At 53.5% G+C, this 21,722-nt stretch overlaps 1 protein-coding gene across 1 annotated transcript in view; it reads right to left on the reverse strand.

Annotated features, from left to right (window-relative positions):
- Nucleotides 1-21,722, reverse strand: part of card9 (caspase recruitment domain family, member 9) — a 35,533-nt gene that overhangs the window by 7,424 nt on the left and 6,387 nt on the right. Inside the window, exons 2-4 of the mRNA XM_038781806.1 lie at nt 18,731-18,942; nt 14,014-14,151; nt 2,055-2,380 (exon numbers count right to left, since the gene is read on the reverse strand). Of these exons, the coding sequence (XP_038637734.1) occupies nt 2,055-2,380; nt 14,014-14,151; nt 18,731-18,920 (654 nt within the window). The 5' untranslated portion in view covers nt 18,921-18,942. The remainder of the gene's footprint in view (nt 1-2,054; nt 2,381-14,013; nt 14,152-18,730; nt 18,943-21,722) is intronic.

Raw genomic sequence — 21,722 nt, forward strand, 5'->3', positions numbered from 1 at the left:
CGATCCAATGGGATTGTGTACAATGGGAGTGAATGGGAAGGGGTTTGATCCACTGGGATTGTGAACAATGGGAGTGAATGGGAAGGAGTTTGATCCATTGGGATTGTGAACAATGGGAGTGAATGGGAAGGGGTTTGACCCATTGGGGTTGTGAACAATGGGAGTGAATGGGAAGGGGTTTGATCCATTGGGATTGTGAACAATGGGAGTGAATGGGAAAGGGTTTGATGCATTGGGATTGTGAACAATGGGAGTGAATGGGAAGGGGTTTGATCCATTGGGATTGTGTACAATGGGAGTGAATGGGAAAGGGTTTGTTCCATTGGGATTGTGTACAATGGGAGTGAATGGGAAAGGGTTTGTCCCATTGGGATTGTGTACAATGGGAGTGAATGGGAAAGGGTTTGTTCCATTGGGATTGTGAACAATGGGAGTGAATGGGAAAGGGTTTGTTCCATTGGGATTGTGAACAATGGGAGTGAATGGGAAGGAGTTTGATCCATTGGGATTGTGAACAATGGGAGTGAATGGGAAGGGGTTTGATCCACTGGGAATGTGAACAATGGGAGTGAATGGGAAGTGGTTTGATCCATTGTGATTGTGAACAATGGGAGTGAATGGGAAGGGGTTTGATCCATTGGGATTGTGAACAATGGGAGTGAATGGGAAGGGGTTTGATCCATTGGGATTGTGAACAATGGGAGTGAATGGGAAGGGGTTTGATCCATTGGGATTATGAACAATGGGAGTGAATGGGAAGTGGTTTGATCCATTGGGATTGTGCACAGTGGGAGTGAATGGGAAGGGGTTTGACCCATTGGGATTGTGAACAGTGGGAGTGAATGGGAAGGAGTTTGATCCATTGGGATTGTGTCTAATGGGAGTGAATGGGAAGGGGTTTGATCCATTGGGATTGTGTACAATGGGAGTGAATGGGAAGGGGTTTGATCCAATGGGATTGTGTACAATGGGAGTGAATGGGAAGGGGTTTGATCCATTGGGATTGTGTACAATGGGAGTGAATGGGTAGGGGTTTGATCCAATGGGATTGTGCACAATGGGAATGATTAAAATCTGGGAGACGTAAATGGAAAATTCACAAACACCTGCAGATGCTGCAGATCTGAAATAAACTCAGGAACTGCTGGGAACACTCGGCAGGTTTAACAGCGTCTGTGGAGAGAGGACCTGAGTTAATGCTGCATCTCTGTGAGTTTTCATTCCAAAGGTTCCATTGGCGAGCGGCACGGTAGCACAGTGGTTAGCACTGTTGCTACACAGCCCCAGGGACCCGGGTTTGATTCCCGACTTAGGTCACTGTCTGTGCGGAGTCTGCACGTTCTCCCAGTGTCTGGGTGGGTTTCCCTCTGGGTGCTCCGGTTTCCTCCCACAAGTCCCGAAAGACGTGCTGTTAGGTGAATTGGACATTCTGAATTCTCCCTCTATGTCCCCGAACAGGCGCCGGAATGTGGCGACTAGGGGCTTTTCACAGTAACTTCATTGCAGTGTTTTTTTAAATAAATTTAGATTACCCAATTATTTTTTTCAATTAAGGGGCAATTTAGCATGGCCAATCCACCTACTCTGCACATTTTTTTTGGGATGTGGGGGCGGAACCCACGCAGACACGGGGAGAATGTGCAAACTCCACACGGACAGTGACCCAGAGCCGGGATCGAACCTGGGACCTCAGCGCCGTGAGGCGGTTGTGCTAACCACTAGGCCACCGTGCCGCCCTCCTTCATTGCAGTGTTAATTGTGACAATAAAGATTATGATTATTATTATACTATAAATTCTGTCTCTCTCTGCACACGCGCTGGCGGACCGAGTGAGAGTTTCCAGCATTTTCTGATTTTATTACGAAGTTCAGGAGGCTGCTTCAAGGGTAGAATTGGAAAATTAGAAACTGCTCTTTGCAGCTGAGAAGAATCTACACACCTGATACACGCAGAAGCAAGGACACATTCCTGTCGGGAGAAGAGAGAGGGGAATGCATGGGGAATCTGGGAGAAGTGGGATTAAGTGGGATTTTGTACCTTTCATCAGACCCACCTCCAGCTGTAGGTCCCTGTTCCTCATCAGTGCTGTATTCTTCTCTTCGCTCTGCATCGCAAAGTCCTTCGCCCACTTATAATTCTCCTCCTTACAGCACTTCAGCTCCTCGCTGAAATTATTCCGTTCTTCCCGCATCTTCCAGAAACGTTCCTGGTGTTTCTGCAGCTCGCTGACTTTGACCTGCAGCTGTCTGATCTGATCGTCCTTCTTGGACAGCTCAATGGTCGTCTCCTGAAGGCGTTTGTTGGCCTGGATCACCGCCTGCTGCTGCTTCTGTATCTCGGCCATCAGCAGCTGCATGAGGCTGGACTCACCTCCGGCATCTCAACAAAAACAAAGCCTCTCGTTACTCCGATAATGCCAGCCAGCCCCAAACATCCAGCATCGTCCCTTTCGCCAGCTTCTCTGTGTGAGATATGGACCCGGGAAGCAGACTGACAGCAAGGCTCAATCACACAGGGGCTCTCTGCAGCTCGCCCCATTGTCCCCGCCTGGCAATCTATACACTTAGCAATCCCTGGTTATTCCTCTGGGAGAGGCAGCACATTGACATGCAATCCCCTCCGCAACTGACATCAAAGCAAATCCAAGGGCCAAAGAGACATCCCAAATTATCAGAGTCACTCAAGTATGAAGTGTTGGGCAGTGTGGACTTGTGAAGCTAACATATGCCACCAACGCTGAAGAAGGTTCAACTCTAATTTATTAACTACTTATAAAATAATAGACATACTATAACTGTGGGTTTACACGATGTTAGTTTAACTAGAGACCTGTGCCTGTCCGAACCAGTTGAATCTCTTGAGATCTCTTGAGAACCAGTTGAGTCTGTACTATACTCCTGTGCTTCTGAGAGGCAGCATCCAGAATGAGCGGGAAACATGGTGCCCTCTGCCTTTATGAAAATGAAAATCGCTTATTGTCACGAGTAGGCTTCAATAAAGTTACTGTCAAAAGCCCCTAGTCGCCACATTCCGGCGCCTGTCCGGGGAGGCTGGTACGGGAATCGAACCGTGCTGCTGGCCTGCTTGGTCTGCTTTAAAAGCCAACGGTTTAGCCCAGTGAGCTAAACCAGTGCGTGTGTTCTAACTGGTGATTGGCTGTGGTGTTGTGTGTGTTGATTGGTCTTGCTGTGTGTCAATCACTGTGTGTTTCTGCACCATGATATACTGATGTGTATATTGTGACACCAGGTTCGATCCCGGCTCTGGGTCACTGTCCGTGTGGAGTTTGCACATTCTCCCCGTGTCTGTGTGGGTTTCGCCCCCACAACCCAAAATGTGCAGGGTAGGTGGATTGGCCACGCTAAATTACCCCTTAATTGGAAAAAATGTTTGGGTACTCTAAATTTAATTTAAAAAAGTACTTTTGGAAGGTTTGTAATGTAGGAAACACTGTAATCACGTTGTACACAGCAAGATCCCACTGTCAGCAACGACATAACTTGTGCTGGTTAAATAGCCACCAGGATACCAGGGAAAATGTCCCTACCCGTCTCTGACTGACATGGGAATTCATCTGACAGTGCAGCACTCCCTCAGTACTGACCCTCTGACAGTGCGGCACTCCCTCAGTACTGACCCTCTGACAGTGCGGCACTCCCTCAGTACTGACCCTCTGACAGTGCAGCACTCCCTCAGTACTGACCCTCTGACAGTGCAGCACTCCCTCAGTACTGACCCTCTGACAGTGCGGCACTCCCTCAGTACTGACCCTCTGACAGTGCGGCACTCCCTCAGTACTGACCCACTGACAGAGCGGCACTCCCTCAGTACTGACCCTCTGACAGTGCGGCACTCCCTCAGTACTGACCCTCTGACAGTGCGGCACTCCCTCAGTACTGATCCTCTGACAGTGCAGCACTCCCTGAGTACTGACCCTCTGACAGTGCGGCACTCCCTCAGTACTGACCCTCTGACAGTGCGGCACTCTCTTAGTACTGACCCTCTGACAGTGCGGCACTCCCTCAGTACTGACCCTCTGACAGTGCAGCACTCCCCAGTACTGACCCTCTGAAAGTGCAGCACTCCCTCAGTACTGACCATCTGACAATGCAGCACTCCCTCAGTACTAACCCTCTGACAGTGCAGCACTCCCTCAGTACTGACCCTCTGACAGTGCAGCACTCCCTCAGTACTGACCATCTGACAGTGCAGCACTCCCTCAGTACTGACCCTCTGACAGTGCGGCACTCCATCAGTACTGACCCTCTGACAGTGCGGCACTCCCTCAGTACTGACCCTCTGACAGTGCGGCACTCCCTCAGTACTGACCCTCTGACAGTGCGGCGTTCCCTCAGTACTGACCCTCTGAAAGCGCAGCACTCCCTCAGTACTGACCATCTGACAATGCAGCACTCCCTCAGTACTGACCCTCTGACAGTGCAGCACTCCCTCAGACCTGACCTTCTGACAATGCAGCACTCCATCAGTACTGACCCTCTGACAGTGCGGCACTCCCTCAGTACTGTCTATCTGACAGTGCGGCACTCCCTCAGTACTGATCCTCTGACAGTGCAGCACTCTCTTAGTACTGACCATCTGACAGTGCAGCACTCCCTCAGTACTGTCTCTCTGACAGTGCAGCACACCCTCAGTACTGACCCTCTGACAGTGCAGCACTCCCTCAGTACTGACCCTCTGACAGTGCAGCACTCCATCAGTACTGACCCTCTGACAGTGCGGCACTCCCTCAGTACTGACCCTCTGACCGTGCAGCGCTCCCTCACTACTGACCCTCTGACAGTGCAGCACTCCCCCAGTACTGACCCTCTGACAGTGCAGCACTCCCTCAGTACTGACCATCTGACAATGCAGCACTCCCTCAGTACTGACCCTCTGACAGTGCAGCACTCCCTCAGTACTGACCTTCTGACAATGCAGCATTCCCTTAGTACTGACCCTCTGACAGTGCAGCACTCCCTCAGTACTGACCCTCTGACAGTGCGGCACTCCATCAGTACTGACCCTCTGACAGTGCGGCACTCCCTCGGTACTGACTCTCTGACAGTGCGGCACTCCCTCAGTACTGACCCTCTGACAATGCAGCACTCCCTCAGTACTGACCCTCTGACAGTGCAGCACTCCCTCAGTACTGACCCTCTGACAGTGCAGCACTCCCTCAGGACTGACCCTCTGACAGTGCGGCACTCCCTCGGTACTGACTCTCTGACAGTGCGGCACTCCCTCAGTACTGACCCTCTGACAATGCAGCACTCCCTCAGTACTGACCCTCTGACAGTGCAGCACTCCCTCAGTACTGACCCTCTGACAGTGCGGCACTCCCTCAGTACCGACCATCTGACAGTGCGGCACTCCCTCAGTACTGACCCTCTGACAGTGCGGCACTCCCTCAGTACTGACCCTCTGACAGTGCGGCACTCCCTCAGTACTGACCCTCTGACAGTGCAGCACTCCCTCAATACTGACCCTCTGACAGTGCGGCGCTCCCTCAATACTGACCCTCTGAGCGTGCGGCGCTCCCTCAGTACTGACCCTCTGACAGTGCAGCACTCCCTCAGTACTGACCCTCTGACAGTGCAGCACTCCCCCAGTACTGACCTTCTGAAAGTGCAGCACTCCCTCAGTACTGACCATCTGACAATGCAGCACTCCCTCAGTACTGACCCTCTGACAGTGCGGCTCTCCCTCAGTACTGACCCTCTGACCGTGCAGCGCTCCCTCACTACTGACCCTCTGACAGTGCAGCACTCCCCCAGTACTGACCCTCTGACAGTGCAGCACTCCCTCAGTACTGACCATCTGACAATGCAGCACTCCCTCAGTACTGACCCTCTGACAGTGCAGCACTCCCTCAGTACTGACCTTCTGACAATGCAGCACTCCATCAGTACTGACCCTCTGACAGTGCGGCACTCCCTCGGTACTGACTCTCTGACAGTGCGGCACTCCCTCAGTACTGACCCTCTGACAATGCAGCACTCCCTCAGTACTGACCCTCTGACAGTGCAGCACTCCCTCAGTACTGACCCTCTGACAGTGCAGCACTCCCTCAGTACTGACCCTCTGACAGTGCGGCACTCCCTCGGTACTGACTCTCTGACAGTGCGGCACTCCCTCAGTACTGACCCTCTGACAGTGCAGCACTCCCTCAGTACTGACCCTCTGACAGTGCAGCACTCCCTCAGTACTGACCCTCTGACAGTGCGGCACTCCCTCAGTACCGACCATCTGACAGTGCAGCACTCCCTCAGTACTGACCGTCTGACAGTGCAGCACTCCCTCAGTACTGACCCTCTGACAGTGCGGCACTCCCTCAGTACTGACCCTCTGACAGTGCGGCACTCCCTCAGTACTGACCCTCTGACAATGCAGCACTCCCTCAGTACTGACCCTCTGACAGTGCAGCACTCCTCAGTACTGACCCTCTGACAGTGCAGCACTCCCTCAGTACTGACCCTCTGACAGTGCGGCACTCCCTCGGTACTGACTCTCTGACAGTGCGGCACTCCCTCAGTACTGACCCTCTGACAATGCAGCACTCCCTCAGTACTGACCCTCTGACAGTGCAGCACTCCCTCAGTACTGACCCTCTGACAGTGCGGCACTCCCTCAGTACCGACCATCTGACAGTGCAGCACTCCCTCAGTACTGACCGTCTGACAGTGCAGCACTCCCTCAGTACTGACCCTCTGACAGTGCGGCACTCCCTCAGTACTGACCCTCTGACAGTGCGGCACTCCCTCAGTACTGACCCTCTGACAGTGCGGCACTCCCTCAGTACTGACCCTCTGACAGTGCGGCACTCCCTCTGTACTGACCCTCTGACAGTGCGGCACTCCCTCAGTACTGACCCTCTGACAGTGCGGCACTCCCTCAGTACTGACCCTCTGACAGTGCGGCACTCCCTCTGTACTGACCCTCTGACAGTGCGGCACTCCCTCAGTACTGACCCTCTGACAGTGCAGCACTCCCTCAATACTGACCCTCTGACAGTGCGGCGCTCCCTCAATACTGACCCTCTGACAGTGCGGCGCTCCCTCAGTACTGACCCTCTGACAGTGCAGCACTCCCTCAGTACTGACCCTCTGACAGTGCAGCACTCCCCCAGTACTGACCCTCTGAAAGTGCAGCACTCCCTCAGTACTGACCCTCTGACCGTGCAGCACTCCATCAGTACTGACCCTCTGACAGTGCAGCACTCCCCCAGTACTGACCCTCTGACAGTGCAGCACTCCCTCAGTACTGACCATCTGACAATGCAGCACTCCCTCAGTACTGACCCTCTGACAGTGCAGCACTCCCTCAGTACTGACCTTCTGACAATGCAGCACTCCATCAGTACTGACCCTCTGACAGTGCGGCACTCCCTCGGTACTGACTCTCTGACAGTGCGGCACTCCCTCAGTACTGACCCTCTGACAGTGCAGCACTCCCTCAGTACTGACCCTCTGACAGTGCGGCACTCCCTCAGTACTGACCCTCTGACACTGCAGCATTCCCTCAGTGCTGACCCTCTGACAGTGCGGCACTCCCTCGGTACTGACTCTCTGACAGTGCGGCACTCCCTCAGTACTGACCCTCTGACAGTGCAGCACTCCCTCAGTACTGACCCTCTGACAGTGCAGCACTCCCTCAGTACTGACCCTCTGACAGTGCGGCGCTCCCTCAATACTGACCCTCTGACAGTGCGGCGCTCCCTCAGTACTGACCCTCTGACAGTGCAGCACTCCCTCAGTACTGACCCTCTGACAGTGCAGCACTCCCCCAGTACTGACCCTCTGAAAGTGCAGCACTCCCTCAGTACTGACCCTCTGACCGTGCAGCACTCCATCAGTACTGACCCTCTGACAGTGCAGCACTCCCCCAGTACTGACCCTCTGACAGTGCAGCACTCCCTCAGTACTGACCATCTGACAATGCAGCACTCCCTCAGTACTGACCCTCTGACAGTGCAGCACTCCCTCAGTACTGACCTTCTGACAATGCAGCACTCCATCAGTACTGACCCTCTGACAGTGCGGCACTCCCTCGGTACTGACTCTCTGACAGTGCGGCACTCCCTCAGTACTGACCCTCTGACAATGCAGCACTCCCTCAGTACTGACCCTCTGACAGTGCAGCACTCCCTCAGTACTGACCCTCTGACAGTGCAGCACTCCCTCAGTACTGACCCTCTGACAGTGCGGCACTCCCTCGGTACTGACTCTCTGACAGTGCGGCACTCCCTCAGTACTGACCCTCTGACAGTGCAGCACTCCCTCAGTACTGACCCTCTGACAGTGCAGCACTCCCTCAGTACTGACCCTCTGACAGTGCGGCACTCCCTCAGTACCGACCATCTGACAGTGCAGCACTCCCTCAGTACTGACCGTCTGACAGTGCAGCACTCCCTCAGTACTGACCCTCTGACAGTGCGGCACTCCCTCAGTACTGACCCTCTGACAGTGCGGCACTCCCTCAGTACTGACCCTCTGACAGTGCGGCACTCCCTCAGTACTGACCCTCTGACAGTGCGGCACTCCCTCTGTACTGACCCTCTGACAGTGCGGCACTCCCTCAGTACTGACCCTCTGACAGTGCGGCACTCCCTCAGTACTGACCCTCTGACAGTGCGGCATTCCCTCAGTACCGACCATCTGACAGTGCGGCACTCCCTCAGTACTGACCCTCTGACAGTGCGGCACTCTCAGTACTGACCCTCTGACAGTGTGGCACTCCCTCAGTACTGACCCTCTGACAGTGCGGCACTCCCTCAGTACTGACCCTCTGACAGTGCAGCACTCCCTCAGTACTGACCCTCTGACAGTGCGGCACTCCCTCAGTACTGTCTCTCTGACAGTGCAGCACACCCTCAGTACTGACCCTCTGACAGTGCAGCACTCCCTCAGTACTGACCCTCTGACAGTGCAGCACTCCATCAGTACTGACCCTCTGACAGTGCGGCACTCCCTCAGTACTGACCCTCTGACCGTGCAGCGCTCCATCACTACTGACCCTCTGACAGTGCAGCACTCCCCCAGTACTGACCCTCTGACAGTGCAGCACTCCCTCAGTACTGACCATCTGACAATGCAGCACTCCCTCAGTACTGACCCTCTGACAGTGCAGCACTCCCTCAGTACTGACCTTCTGACAATGCAGCATTCCCTTAGTACTGACCCTCTGACAGTGCAGCACTCCCTCAGTACTGACCCTCTGACAGTGCGGCACTCCATCAGTACTGACCCTCTGACAGTGCGGCACTCCCTCGGTACTGACTCTCTGACAGTGCGGCACTCCCTCAGTACTGACCCTCTGACAATGCAGCACTCCCTCAGTACTGACCCTCTGACAGTGCAGCACTCCCTCAGTACTGACCCTCTGACAGTGCAGCACTCCCTCAGTACTGACCCTCTGACAGTGCGGCACTCCCTCGGTACTGACTCTCTGACAGTGCGGCACTCCCTCAGTACTGACCCTCTGACAATGCAGCACTCCCTCAGTACTGACCCTCTGACAGTGCAGCACTCCCTCAGTACTGACCCTCTGACAGTGCGGCACTCCCTCAGTACCGACCATCTGACAGTGCGGCACTCCCTCAGTACTGACCCTCTGACAGTGCAGCACTCCCTCAGTACTGACCTTCTGACAATGCAGCACTCCATCAGTACTGACCCTCTGACAGTGCGGCACTCCCTCGGTACTGACTCTCTGACAGTGCGGCACTCCCTCAGTACTGACCCTCTGACAATGCAGCACTCCCTCAGTACTGACCCTCTGACAGTGCAGCACTCCCCTCAGTACTGACCCTCTGACAGTGCAGCACTCCCTCAGTACTGACCCTCTGACAGTGCGGCACTCCCTCGGTACTGACTCTCTGACAGTGCGGCACTCCCTCAGTACTGACCCTCTGACAGTGCAGCACTCCCTCAGTACTGACCCTCTGACAGTGCAGCACTCCCTCAGTACTGACCCTCTGACAGTGCGGCACTCCCTCAGTACCGACCATCTGACAGTGCAGCACTCCCTCAGTACTGACCGTCTGACAGTGCAGCACTCCCTCAGTACTGACCCTCTGACAGTGCGGCACTCCCTCAGTACTGACCCTCTGACAGTGCGGCACTCCCTCAGTACTGACCCTCTGACAATGCAGCACTCCCTCAGTACTGACCCTCTGACAGTGCAGCACTCCTCAGTACTGACCCTCTGACAGTGCAGCACTCCCTCAGTACTGACCCTCTGACAGTGCGGCACTCCCTCGGTACTGACCTCTCTGACAGTGCGGCACTCCCTCAGTACTGACCCTCTGACAATGCAGCACTCCCTCAGTACTGACCCTCTGACAGTGCAGCACTCCCTCAGTACTGACCCTCTGACAGTGCGGCACTCCCTCAGTACTGACCATCTGACAGTGCAGCACTCCCTCAGTACTGACCGTCTGACAGTGCAGCACTCCCTCAGTACTGACCCTCTGACAGTGCGGCACTCCCTCAGTACTGACCCTCTGACAGTGCGGCACTCCCTCAGTACTGACCCTCTGACAGTGCGGCACTCCCTCAGTACTGACCCTCTGACAGTGCGGCACTCCCTCTGTACTGACCCTCTGACAGTGCGGCACTCCCTCAGTACTGACCCTCTGACAGTGCGGCACTCCCTCAGTACTGACCCTCTGACAGTGCGGCACTCCCTCTGTACTGACCCTCTGACAGTGCGGCACTCCCTCAGTACTGACCCTCTGACAGTGCAGCACTCCCTCAGTACTGACCCTCTGACAGTGCGGCGCTCCCTCAATACTGACCCTCTGACAGTGCGGCGCTCCCTCAGTACTGACCCTCTGACAGTGCAGCACTCCCTCAGTACTGACCCTCTGACAGTGCAGCACTCCCCCAGTACTGACCCTCTGAAAGTGGAGCACTCCCTCAGTACTGACCCTCTGACCGTGCAGCACTCCATCAGTACTGACCCTCTGACAGTGCAGCACTCCCCCAGTACTGACCCTCTGACAGTGCAGCACTCCCTCAGTACTGACCATCTGACAATGCAGCACTCCCTCAGTACTGACCCTCTGACAGTGCAGCACTCCCTCAGTACTGACCTTCTGACAATGCAGCACTCCATCAGTACTGACCCTCTGACAGTGCGGCACTCCCTCGGTACTGACTCTCTGACAGTGCGGCACTCCCTCAGTACTGACCCTCTGACAATGCAGCACTCCCTCAGTACTGACCCTCTGACAGTGCAGCACTCCCTCAGTACTGACCCTCTGACAGTGCAGCACTCCCTCAGTACTGACCCTCTGACAGTGCGGCACTCCCTCGGTACTGACTCTCTGACAGTGCGGCACTCCCTCAGTACTGACCCTCTGACAATGCAGCACTCCCTCAGTACTGACCCTCTGACAGTGCAGCACTCCCTCAGTACTGACCCTCTGACAGTGCGGCGCTCCCTCAATACTGACCCTCTGACAGTGCGGCGCTCCCTCAGTACTGACCCTCTGACAGTGCAGCACTCCCTCAGTACTGACCCTCTGACAGTGCAGCACTCCCCCAGTACTGACCCTCTGAAAGTGCAGCACTCCCTCAGTACTGACCCTCTGACCGTGCAGCACTCCATCAGTACTGACCCTCTGACAGTGCAGCACTCCCCCAGTACTGACCCTCTGACAGTGCAGCACTCCCTCAGTACTGACCATCTGACAATGCAGCACTCCCTCAGTACTGACCCTCTGACAGTGCAGCACTCCCTCAGTACTGACCTTCTGACAATGCAGCACTCCATCAGTACTGACCCTCTGACAGTGCGGCACTCCCTCGGTACTGACTCTCTGACAGTACGGCACTCCCTCAGTACTGACCCTCTGACAGTGCGGCATTCCCTCAGTGCTGACCCTCTGACAGTGCGGCACTCCCTCAGTACTGACCCTCTGACACTGCAGCATTCCCTCAGTGCTGACCCTCTGACAGTGCGGCACTCCCTCGGTACTGACTCTCTGACAGTGCGGCACTCCCTCAGTACTGACCCTCTGACAGTGCAGCACTCCCTCAGTACTGACCCTCTGACAGTGCAGCACTCCCTCAGTACTGACCCTCTGACAGTGCGGCACTCCCTCAGTACCGACCATCTGACAGTGCAGCACTCCCTCAGTACTGACCGTCTGACAGTGCAGCACTCCCTCAGTACTGACCCTCTGACAGTGCGGCACTCCCTCAGTACTGACCCTCTGACAGTGCGGCACTCCCTCAGTACTGACCCTCTGACAGTGCGGCACTCCCTCAGTACTGACCCTCTGACAGTGCGGCACTCCCTCTGTACTGACCCTCTGACAGTGCGGCACTCCCTCAGTACTGACCCTCTGACAGTGCGGCACTCCCTCAGTACTGACCCTCTGACAGTGCGGCATTCCCTCAGTACCGACCATCTGACAGTGCGGCACTCCCTCAGTACTGACCCTCTGACAGTGCGGCACTCTCAGTACTGACCCTCTGACAGTGTGGCACTCCCTCAGTACTGACCCTCTGACAGTGCGGCACTCCCTCAGTACTGACCCTCTGACAGTGCAGCACTCCCTCAGTACTGACCCTCTGACAGTGCGGCACTCCCTCAGTACTGACCCTCTGACAGTGCAGCACTCCCTCAGTACTGACCCTCTGACAGTGCGGCACTCCCTCAGTACTGACCCTCTGACAGTGCAGCACCCCCTCAGTACTGACCCTCTGACAGTGCGGCACTCCCTCAGTACTGACCCGCTGACAGTGCAGCACTCCCTCAGTACTGACCCTCTGACAGTGCGGCACTCCCTCAGTACTGACCCTCTGACCGTGCAGCACTCCCTCAGTACTGACCCTCTGACAGTGCGGCACTCCCTCAGTACTGACCCTCTGACAGTGCAGCACTCCCTGAGTACTGAGGGAGACAACATCTTTTTACTCCACAAGGGAACTCAGCAAGGTGGTGTGGAGATCAGCAATGCAGAGAATATCCTCCAGCAGGGAAGGAATGAACCCTGCCTCAAACAGACAGTACTCTCAGGCACTTCTTCCCCACAGATGTTCAGCCCCAATTTAGCGGGAAAACCCACTAAACTCCACCTTCTTCAAAGAATCGAAACAGAATCCTTCAGGCCATAATGCCGGCTCAGCTTAAGAACACATGACTTGCTACTTGTTACACTCTCAGTCATCTAAGTGCATGTTTCATCTCTAGAACTCATCTTTTCCTTTTTTATATAAATTTAGAGTACCCAATACATTTTTTCCAGTTAAGGGGCAATTTAGCGTGGCCAATCCACCTACCCTGCACATCTTTGGGTTGTGGGGGTGAGACCCACACAGACACAAACTCCACGCGGGTTTCGTTAGAGAGAAGAGGTGAATTAATTGAGGCATACAAGATGATCAGAGGATTAGATAGGGTGGACAGTGAGAGCCTTTTTCCTCGGATGGTGATGTCCAGCACGAGGGGACATCGCTTTAAATTGAGGGGTGATAGATACAGGACAGATGTCAGAGGTAAGTTCTTTACTCAGAGAGTAGTAAGGGCGTGGAATGCCCTGCCTGCAACAGTAGTGGACTCGCCAACATTAAGGGCATTTAAATGGTCATTGGATAGACATATGGACGATAAGGGAATAGTGTAGATGGGCTTCAGATGGTTTCACAGGACGGCGCAACATCGAGGGCCGAAGGGCCTGTACTGCGCTGTAATGTTCTATGTTCTATGACAGTGACCCAGAGCCGGGTACTGAGGCTCAGACAGCTGTTGGCACGGCTGCCAGCTGTGATCCCATTCCAATCGGGGAATCGCGGGAGGATTTGAGGAGGAGATCTCAGAGGGTTGTGAGATTGGAAGAAGGACGTTGCTGAGATAGGGAGGGAAAGGCTATGGAGGATGGAATGATGGCAATTCTGAAAGAAGACACGGTTAAACTGGCAGCCTATGTTGCTCAGGGTGATGGACCAAGTTTGAACGCGACACAATGGAGCTTTCGATGAAGATTAGAGAAAGATTTGTCTTACCAAGGATGACGGAGAATGTGCGGGTGGGGTCCTGTCCGGTTATCCGCCTGTAAAGTTCGGGATAGTACAGCTCCAGACTTTCCAGGAAAGCAATGTATCCCTTGCAGCCAGTTCGCTGCAGAATGTCCAGCAGTGTCCCTACAAACACAACAAGGAGATGGTCAGCATTTCGACAGAAGCACCTGCTCACTCAGCCCTTTCATAGCTGGAACCTGCCATCAAATCTCTGCTACCAGCCACAAGGGAGCAGCAGGAGCTGAGGCAACGCCCCTCTCCGCCCGCTTCCTGGGCTCGGAGGGGCTGGCAGGGCCTGGGGTAACGCCCCTCTCCGCCCGCTTCCTGGGCTCGGAAGGGCAGGGCCTGAGGCAACGCCCCTCTCCGCCCGCTTCCTGGGCTCGGAGGGACAGGGCCTGAGGCAACGCCCCTCTCCGCCCGCTTCCTGGGCTCGGAGGAACAGGGCCTGAGGGCAACGCCCCTCTCCGCCCGCTTCCTGGGCTCGGAGGGGCTGGGCCTGGGGTAACGCCCATCTCCGCCCGCTTCCTGGGCTCAGAGGGGCTGGCAGGGCCTGAGGCAACGCCCCTCTCCGCCCGCTTCCTGGGCTCGGAGGGGCTGGGCCTGAGGCAACGCCCCTCTCCGCCCGCTTCCTGGGCTCGGAGGGGCTGGGCCTGGGGTAACGCCCCTCTCCGCCCGCTTCCTGGGCTCGGAGGGGCTGGGCCTGGGGTAACGCCCCTCTCCACCCGCTTCCTGGGCTCGGAGGGACAGGGCCTGAGGCAACGCCCCTCTCCGCCCGCTTCCTGGGCTCGGAGGGGCTGGGCCTGGGGTAACGCCCCTTTCCGCCCGCTTCCTGGGCTCGGAGGGACAGGGCCTGGGGTAACGCCCCTCTCCACCCGCTTCCTGGGCTCGGAGGGACAGGGCCTGAGGCAACGCCCCTCTCCGCCCGCTTCCTGGGCTCGGAGGGGCTGGGCCTGGGGTAACGCCCCTCTCCACCCGCTTCCTGGGCTCGGAGGGACAGGGCCTGAGGCAACGCCCCTCTCCGCCCGCTTCCTGGGCTCGGAGGGACAGGGCCTGAGGCAACGCCCATCTCCGCCCGCTTCCTGGGCTCGGAGGGGCTGGCAGGGCCTGGGGTAAAGCCCCTCTCCGCCCGCTTCCTGGGCTTGGAAGGGACAGGGCCTGGGGTAACGCCCCTCTCCGCCCGCTTCCTGGGCTCGGAGGGGCTGGCAGGGCCTGGGGTAACGCCCCTCTCCGCCCGCTTCCTGGGCTCGGAGGGGCTGGCAGGGCCTGGGGTAACGCCCCTCTCCGCCCGCTTCCTGGGCTCGGAGGGGCAGGGCCTGAGGCAACGCCCCTCTCCGCCCGCTTCCTGGGCTCGGAGGAGCAGGAGCACGTTTTGCTCTCCTTCAGTTCAAAGTGTTCTCTTGGCTCAGAACCAGATTTGGAGGTTTCAGCCCCGAATCAGAGAGACTCTGCATTTCGATGGCGCCTTTTATCACCACATGCTGTTCCTAGAGTATTCTCCAGGGTGGGCCCTGCAGAAACTGATGCGATGAAAGGAACACTGCAACCAATTTCTGCACAGCAAGATTCCAGAAACAGCAAAATGGCAGAGTGCAAATCATGTGTTTTTTTTTTAATACATTTTCAGAATTACTGCTGGCCCCCGAAGGACCACCTTATCTTCTTCAAATAAATAGGAGTGAGAACTCTTACATCCAGCTCAGAGGGCACACAGGTTATTGACCACAACCTTGTAAATTCATCTCTTGCAACCAAATAGCTAATAGTCTTTTGAAAGTTCCGCCACTCTCACAGGTTCTGTATCCAGATGTTAACCCACAGCTGCGTGAAGAAAGATCTCCTAATTTCCCCTCTAATTCTCCTGGGAATGATTCTAAATCTCTGACCTCTGGTTCGCGTCTATTCCGCCTCTGGAAACACTTTCTCCCTGTTTACTCGATCAAAACTCTACTGATTTTGAACGCCTCATAGAACATAGAACATAGAACATAGAACAGTACAGTGTTTCAAATACCCGTGTTTTGTGCTTAAACAAAGGAGATTACAAGGGGATGAGAGAAGAGCTAGCTAAGGTAGACTGGGAGCTAAGACTTTATGGTGGAACAGTTGAGGAACAGTGGAGAACCTTCCAAGCGATTTTTCACAGTGCTCAGCAAAGGTTTATACCAACAAAAAGGAAGGACGGAAGAAAGAGGGAAAATCGACCGTGGATATCTGAGGAAATAAGGGAGAGTATCAAATTGAAGGAAAAAGCATATAAAGTGGCAAAGATTGCTGGGAGATTAGAGGACTGGGAAATCTTTAGAGGGCAACAGAAAGCTACTAAAAAAGCTATAAAGAAGAGTAAGATAGAGTATGAGAGTAAACTTGCTCAGAATATAAAAACAGACAGTAAAAGTTTTTACAAATATATAAGACAAAAAAGAGTGGCTAAGGTAAATATTGGTCCTTTAGAGGATGAGAAGGGAGTTTTAATAATGGGAAATGAGGAAATGGCTGAGGAACTGAACAGGTTTTTTGGGTCGGTCTTCACAGTGGAAGACACAAATAACATGCCAGTGACTGATAGAAATGAGGCTATGACAGGTGAGGACCTTGAGACGATTGTTATCACTAAGGAGGGAGTGATGGGCAAGCTAATGGGGCTAAAGGTAGACAAGTCTCCTGGCCCTGATGGAATGCATCCCAGAGTGCTAAAAGAGATGGCTAGGGAAATTGCAGATGCATTAGTGATAATTTACCGAAATTCACTGGACTCTGGGGTGGTCCCGGTGGATTGGAAATTAGCAAACGTGACGCCACTGTTTAAAAAAGGAGGTAGGCAGAAAGCAGGAAATTATAGGCCAGTGAGTTTAACTTCGGTAATAGGGAAGATGCTGGAATCTATCATCAAGGAAGAAATTGCGAGGCATCTGGATAGAAATTGTCCCATTGGGCAGACGCAGCATGGGTTCGTAAAAGGCAGGTCGTGCCTAACTAATTTAGTGGAATTTTTTGAGGACATTACCAGTGCAGTAGATAACGGGGAGCCGATGGATGTGGTATATCTGGATTTCCAGAAAGCCTTTGACAAGGTGCCACACAAAAGGTTGCTGCATAAGATAAAGATGCATGGCATTAAGGGTAAAGTAGTAGCATGGATAGAGGATTGGTTAATTAATAGAAAGCAAAGAGTTGGGATAAATGGGTGTTTCTCTGGTTGGCAATCAGTAGCTAGTGGTGTCCCTCAGGGATCCGTGTTGGGCCCACAATTGTTCACAATTTACATTGATGATTTGGAGTTGGGGACCAAGGGCAATGTGTCCAAGTTTGCAGATGACACTAAGATGAGTGGTAAAGCGAAAAGTGCAGAGGATACTGGAAGTCTGCAGAGGGATTTGGATAGGTTAAGTGAATGGGCTCGGGTCTGGCAGATGGAATACAATGTTGACAAATGTGAGGTTATCCATTTTGGTAGGAATAACAGCAAACGGGATTATTATTTAAACGATAAAATATTAAAGCATGCCGCTGTTCAGAGAGACTTGGGTGTGCTAGTGCATGAGTCACAGAAGGTTGGTTTACAAGTGCAACAGGTGATTAAGAAGGCAAATGGAATTTTGTCCTTCATTGCTAGAGGGATGGAGTTTAAGACTAGGGAGGTTATGTTGCAATTGTATAAGGTGTTAGTGCGGCCACACCTGGAGTATTGTGTTCAGTTTTGGTCTCCTTACTTGAGAAAGGACGTACTGGCGCTGGAGGGTGTGCAGAGGAGATTCACTAGGTTAATCCCAGAGCTGAAGGGGTTGGATTATGAGGAGAGGTTGAGTAGACTGGGACTGTACTCGTTGGAATTTAGAAGGATGAGGGGGGATCTTATAGAAACATTTAAAATTATGAAGGGAATAGATAGGATAGATGCGGGCAGGTTGTTTCCACTGGCGGGTGACAGCAGAACTAGGGGGCATAGCCTCAAAATAAGGGGAAGTAGATTTAGAACTGAGTTTAGGAGGAACTTCTTCACCCAAAGGGTTGTGAATCTATGGAATTCCTTGCCCAGTGAAGCAGTTGAGGCTCCTTCATTACATGTTTTTAAGGTAAAGATAGATCGTTTTTTGAAGAATAAAGGGATTAAGGGTTATGGTGTTCGGGCCGGAAAGTGGAGCTGAGTCCACAAAAGATCAGCCATGATCTCATTGAATGGCGGAGCAGGCTCGAGGGGCCAGATGGCCTACTCCTGCTCCTAGTTCTTATGTTCTTATGTACAGCACAGAACAGGCCCTTCGGCCCTCGATGTTGTGCCGAGCAATGATCACCCCACTCAAACCCACGTATCCACCCTATACCCGTAACCCAACAACCCCCCCCTTAACCTTACATTTTAGGACACTACGGGCAATTTAGCATGGCCAATCCACCTAACCCGCACATCTTTGGACTGTGGGAGGAAACCGGAGCACCCGGAGGAAACCCACGCACACACGGGGAGGACGTGCAGACTCCACACAGACAGTGACCCAGCCGGGAATCGAACCTGGGACCCTGGAGCTGTGAAGCATTTATGCTAACCACCATGCTACCGTGCTGCCTCGATTAACCCTCTCTGCTCTAAGGACAACGATCCCAGCGTCTCCATTCTCTCCACATTAACTAAAAAGTCCCTTGTTGCTGGAACGTTCTGGTAAATCTCCTCCCCACCCTCGCCAAGATTCCTCTGCAGACACACCTACTTTCCTTCGCCTGGTGACCAGGTTAGGGTCATTGAAGATTTGCTCTTCGTCGTCGTAGATGAGGACTTTGCACTGTCTCAGGTAGGCAGTGATCCTTGATGGCTCAATCATTGAGGTTAGCTTCGCCCGATAATTCTCCACTTTGCTCCACAATTCACTGGCGTCAGCATCACTCTGATCCGACATTCTGACTCCAATTCCTGTAAATCTATTCCGGAGGGAAGGAATTGCAAAGTAAATGACACGGTCAAAACGTCAATGGCCCCTCCGCGGCTCTGCCCCCCCCCCCCTTCCCTTATCGCCCATCTCCCCCCCCCCCCCCCCCCCCCCCCCCCCCCCCCCCACCCGCCCCCCCAAACAACCTGACAGGTGCTGGAAATCTGCAACAAGAGGAGAAAAGTGCTGGGAAAACTCGGCAGGTCTTGGGAAGCGTCTGTTGAGAGAGAGGCGGAGTAAACCCAGTGGTTCCCAATGTGGGGCGTACGCCCCACAGGGGGGCAATTTGATTTTTAAGGGGGGCAATTGAGCGCGACTGAGGAGGTCTGGGTCCAAATTTTCGATTTTTATTTTTACAATTTTTTTGTAATTTCTTGCTCAGGACTTTAACTGTCTTTTGTTTATTTCATTTTTCTTTTTCATGGATGCCATGTTCTTTTGAAGCTTGTTTAAACCAAGGTATTGGCGTTTTAAGCTTCTTCAGATGAAACGGAGTTCACTTTTTAAATGATAAGAATTATATACCACCACATTGGGGGGGGGGGGGGGGGGGGGCATCAGGATTTTAGAGGTGATTAGATGGGGCATGGCCAAAAAAGGTTGGGAACCACTAGAGTAAACCTTCCGAGTCTGAGACTCTTGCTCAGAACTGAACTCTTCATCTTCCTGCTACAATGTCCCAGTGAAGCCCGACCCAACCTTCCGCCCGGTGAGGCTCCGTTTCAGACTCAATAGTGAGTTCAGCCCCATGATCTCTCTCCTTCTCGATGCCCTTTTTAAATCCAATTTGTCAATCCCAGTGTCCGCCCTCCCTCCCACGGAGCCATCACTTGATCTTAACTTTTGCTTTCACAGATAATCGACCCTCCTTCTGCTCATAATACATTCTGTTCTATTACCTTTATTCCACTATCGACACCTTCTTTAGTCTTTAACACGGCAATTAACTCTCCCTTTGTCTGGTGTTCATCATATCTCAGTTAAATCTCCCCCCAGCTCCCCCTATCCCAGACCGAGTACTCTGCACTACCCCCTCTAAAACACCATAAATACGATGTGGAGATGCCGGCGTTGGACTGGGGTGAGCACAGTAAGAAGTCTTACAACACCAGGTTAAAGTCCAACAGGTTTGTTTCAAATCACTACCTTTCGGAGCACTGCTCCTTCCTCGGGTGAATGGAGAGGTAGGTTCCAGAAACATTTATATAGACAAAGTCAGAGATGCCAGACAATGCTTAGAATGCGAACATTTGCGGGTAATCAAATCATTACAGATCCAGAGATAGGGGTAATCCCAGGTTAAAGAGGTGTGAATTGTCTCAAGCCAGGACAGTTGGTAGGATTTTGCAAGCCCAGGCCAGATGGTGGGGGGTGGATGTAATGCGACATGAATCCAAGATCCCGGTTGAGGCCGTACTCATGTGTGCGGAACTTGGCTATAAGTTTCTGCTCGGCGATTCTGCGTTGCCGCGCGTCCTGAAGGCCGCCTTGGAGAACGCTTACCCGGAGATCAGAGGCTGAATGCCCTTGACTGCTGAAGTGTTCCCCGACTGGAAGGGAACATTCCTGCCTGGTGATTGTCGCACGATGTCCGTTCATTCCTTGTCGCAGCGTCTGCATGGTCTCGCCAATGTACCACGCTTCGGGACATCCTTTCCTGCAGCGGATGAGGTAGACAACGTTGGCCGAGTCGCACGAGTATGTGCCGCGTACCTGGTGGGTGGTGTTCTCACGTGTAATGGTGGTAACCATGTCAATGATCTGGCATGTCTTGCAGAGATTGCCCTGGCAGGGTTGTGTGGTGTCGTGGTCGCTGTTCTGAAGGCTGGGTAATTTGCTGCAAACAATGGTTTGTTTGAGGTTGTTTGAAGGCCAGTAGTGGGGGTGTGGGGATGACCTTGACAAGATGTTCATCTTCATTGATGACGTGTTGAAGGCTGCGGAGAAGCTGTCGTAGTTTCTCCGCTCTGGGGAAGTACTGGACGACGAAGGGTACTCTGTCGGTTGTGTCCCATGTTTGTCTTCTGAGGAGGTCAATGCGGTTTTTTGCTGTGGCGCGTTGGAACTGTCGATCGATGAGTCGAGCGCCATATCCCGTTTGTACGAGGGCATCTTTCAGCAACTGTAGATGTCTGTTGTGCTCCTTCTCGTCTGAGCAGATCCTGTGTATAGGGAGGGCTTGTCCATAGGGGATGGCTTCTTTAATGTGTTTAGGGTGGAAGCTGGAGAAGTGGAGCATCGTGAGGTTATCCATGGGCTTGCGGTAAAGCGAAGTGCTGAGGTGACCGTCCTTGATGGAGATTAGTGTGTCCAAGAATGCAACTGATTTTGGAGAGTAGTCCATGGTGAGTCTGATGGTGGGATGGAACTTATTGATGTCATTATGTAGTCGTTTCAGTGATTCTTCGCCGTGGGTCCAAAGGAAAAAAATGTCATCGATGTATCTGGTGTATAACGTTGGTTGAAGGTCGGACAGAACAGACTACTGCAAAGAAGTATACCGACAACTCAACAACCAGGAACACTACAGGCAGTTACCCACAGATCAAACCAAGGAACACACCCGCCAACTCAACAGGCTGATCAAGACCTTGGATCCAGACCTTCTGAGCACCCTACGTGCTCTCAACCCACGTACTCCCCGCGTTGGAGATCTCTACTGCCTCCTGAAAATACACAAGGCCAACACACCAGGCCGTCCTATTGTATCAGGCAATGGAACCCTGTGTGAGAACCTCTCTGGCCACATCGAGGGCATCCTGAAACCCATCG

This window comes from Scyliorhinus canicula, chromosome 21 (genome assembly GCF_902713615.1).
Source record: "Scyliorhinus canicula chromosome 21, sScyCan1.1, whole genome shotgun sequence".
In the NCBI taxonomy this organism is placed as follows: Eukaryota; Metazoa; Chordata; class Chondrichthyes; order Carcharhiniformes; family Scyliorhinidae; genus Scyliorhinus; species Scyliorhinus canicula.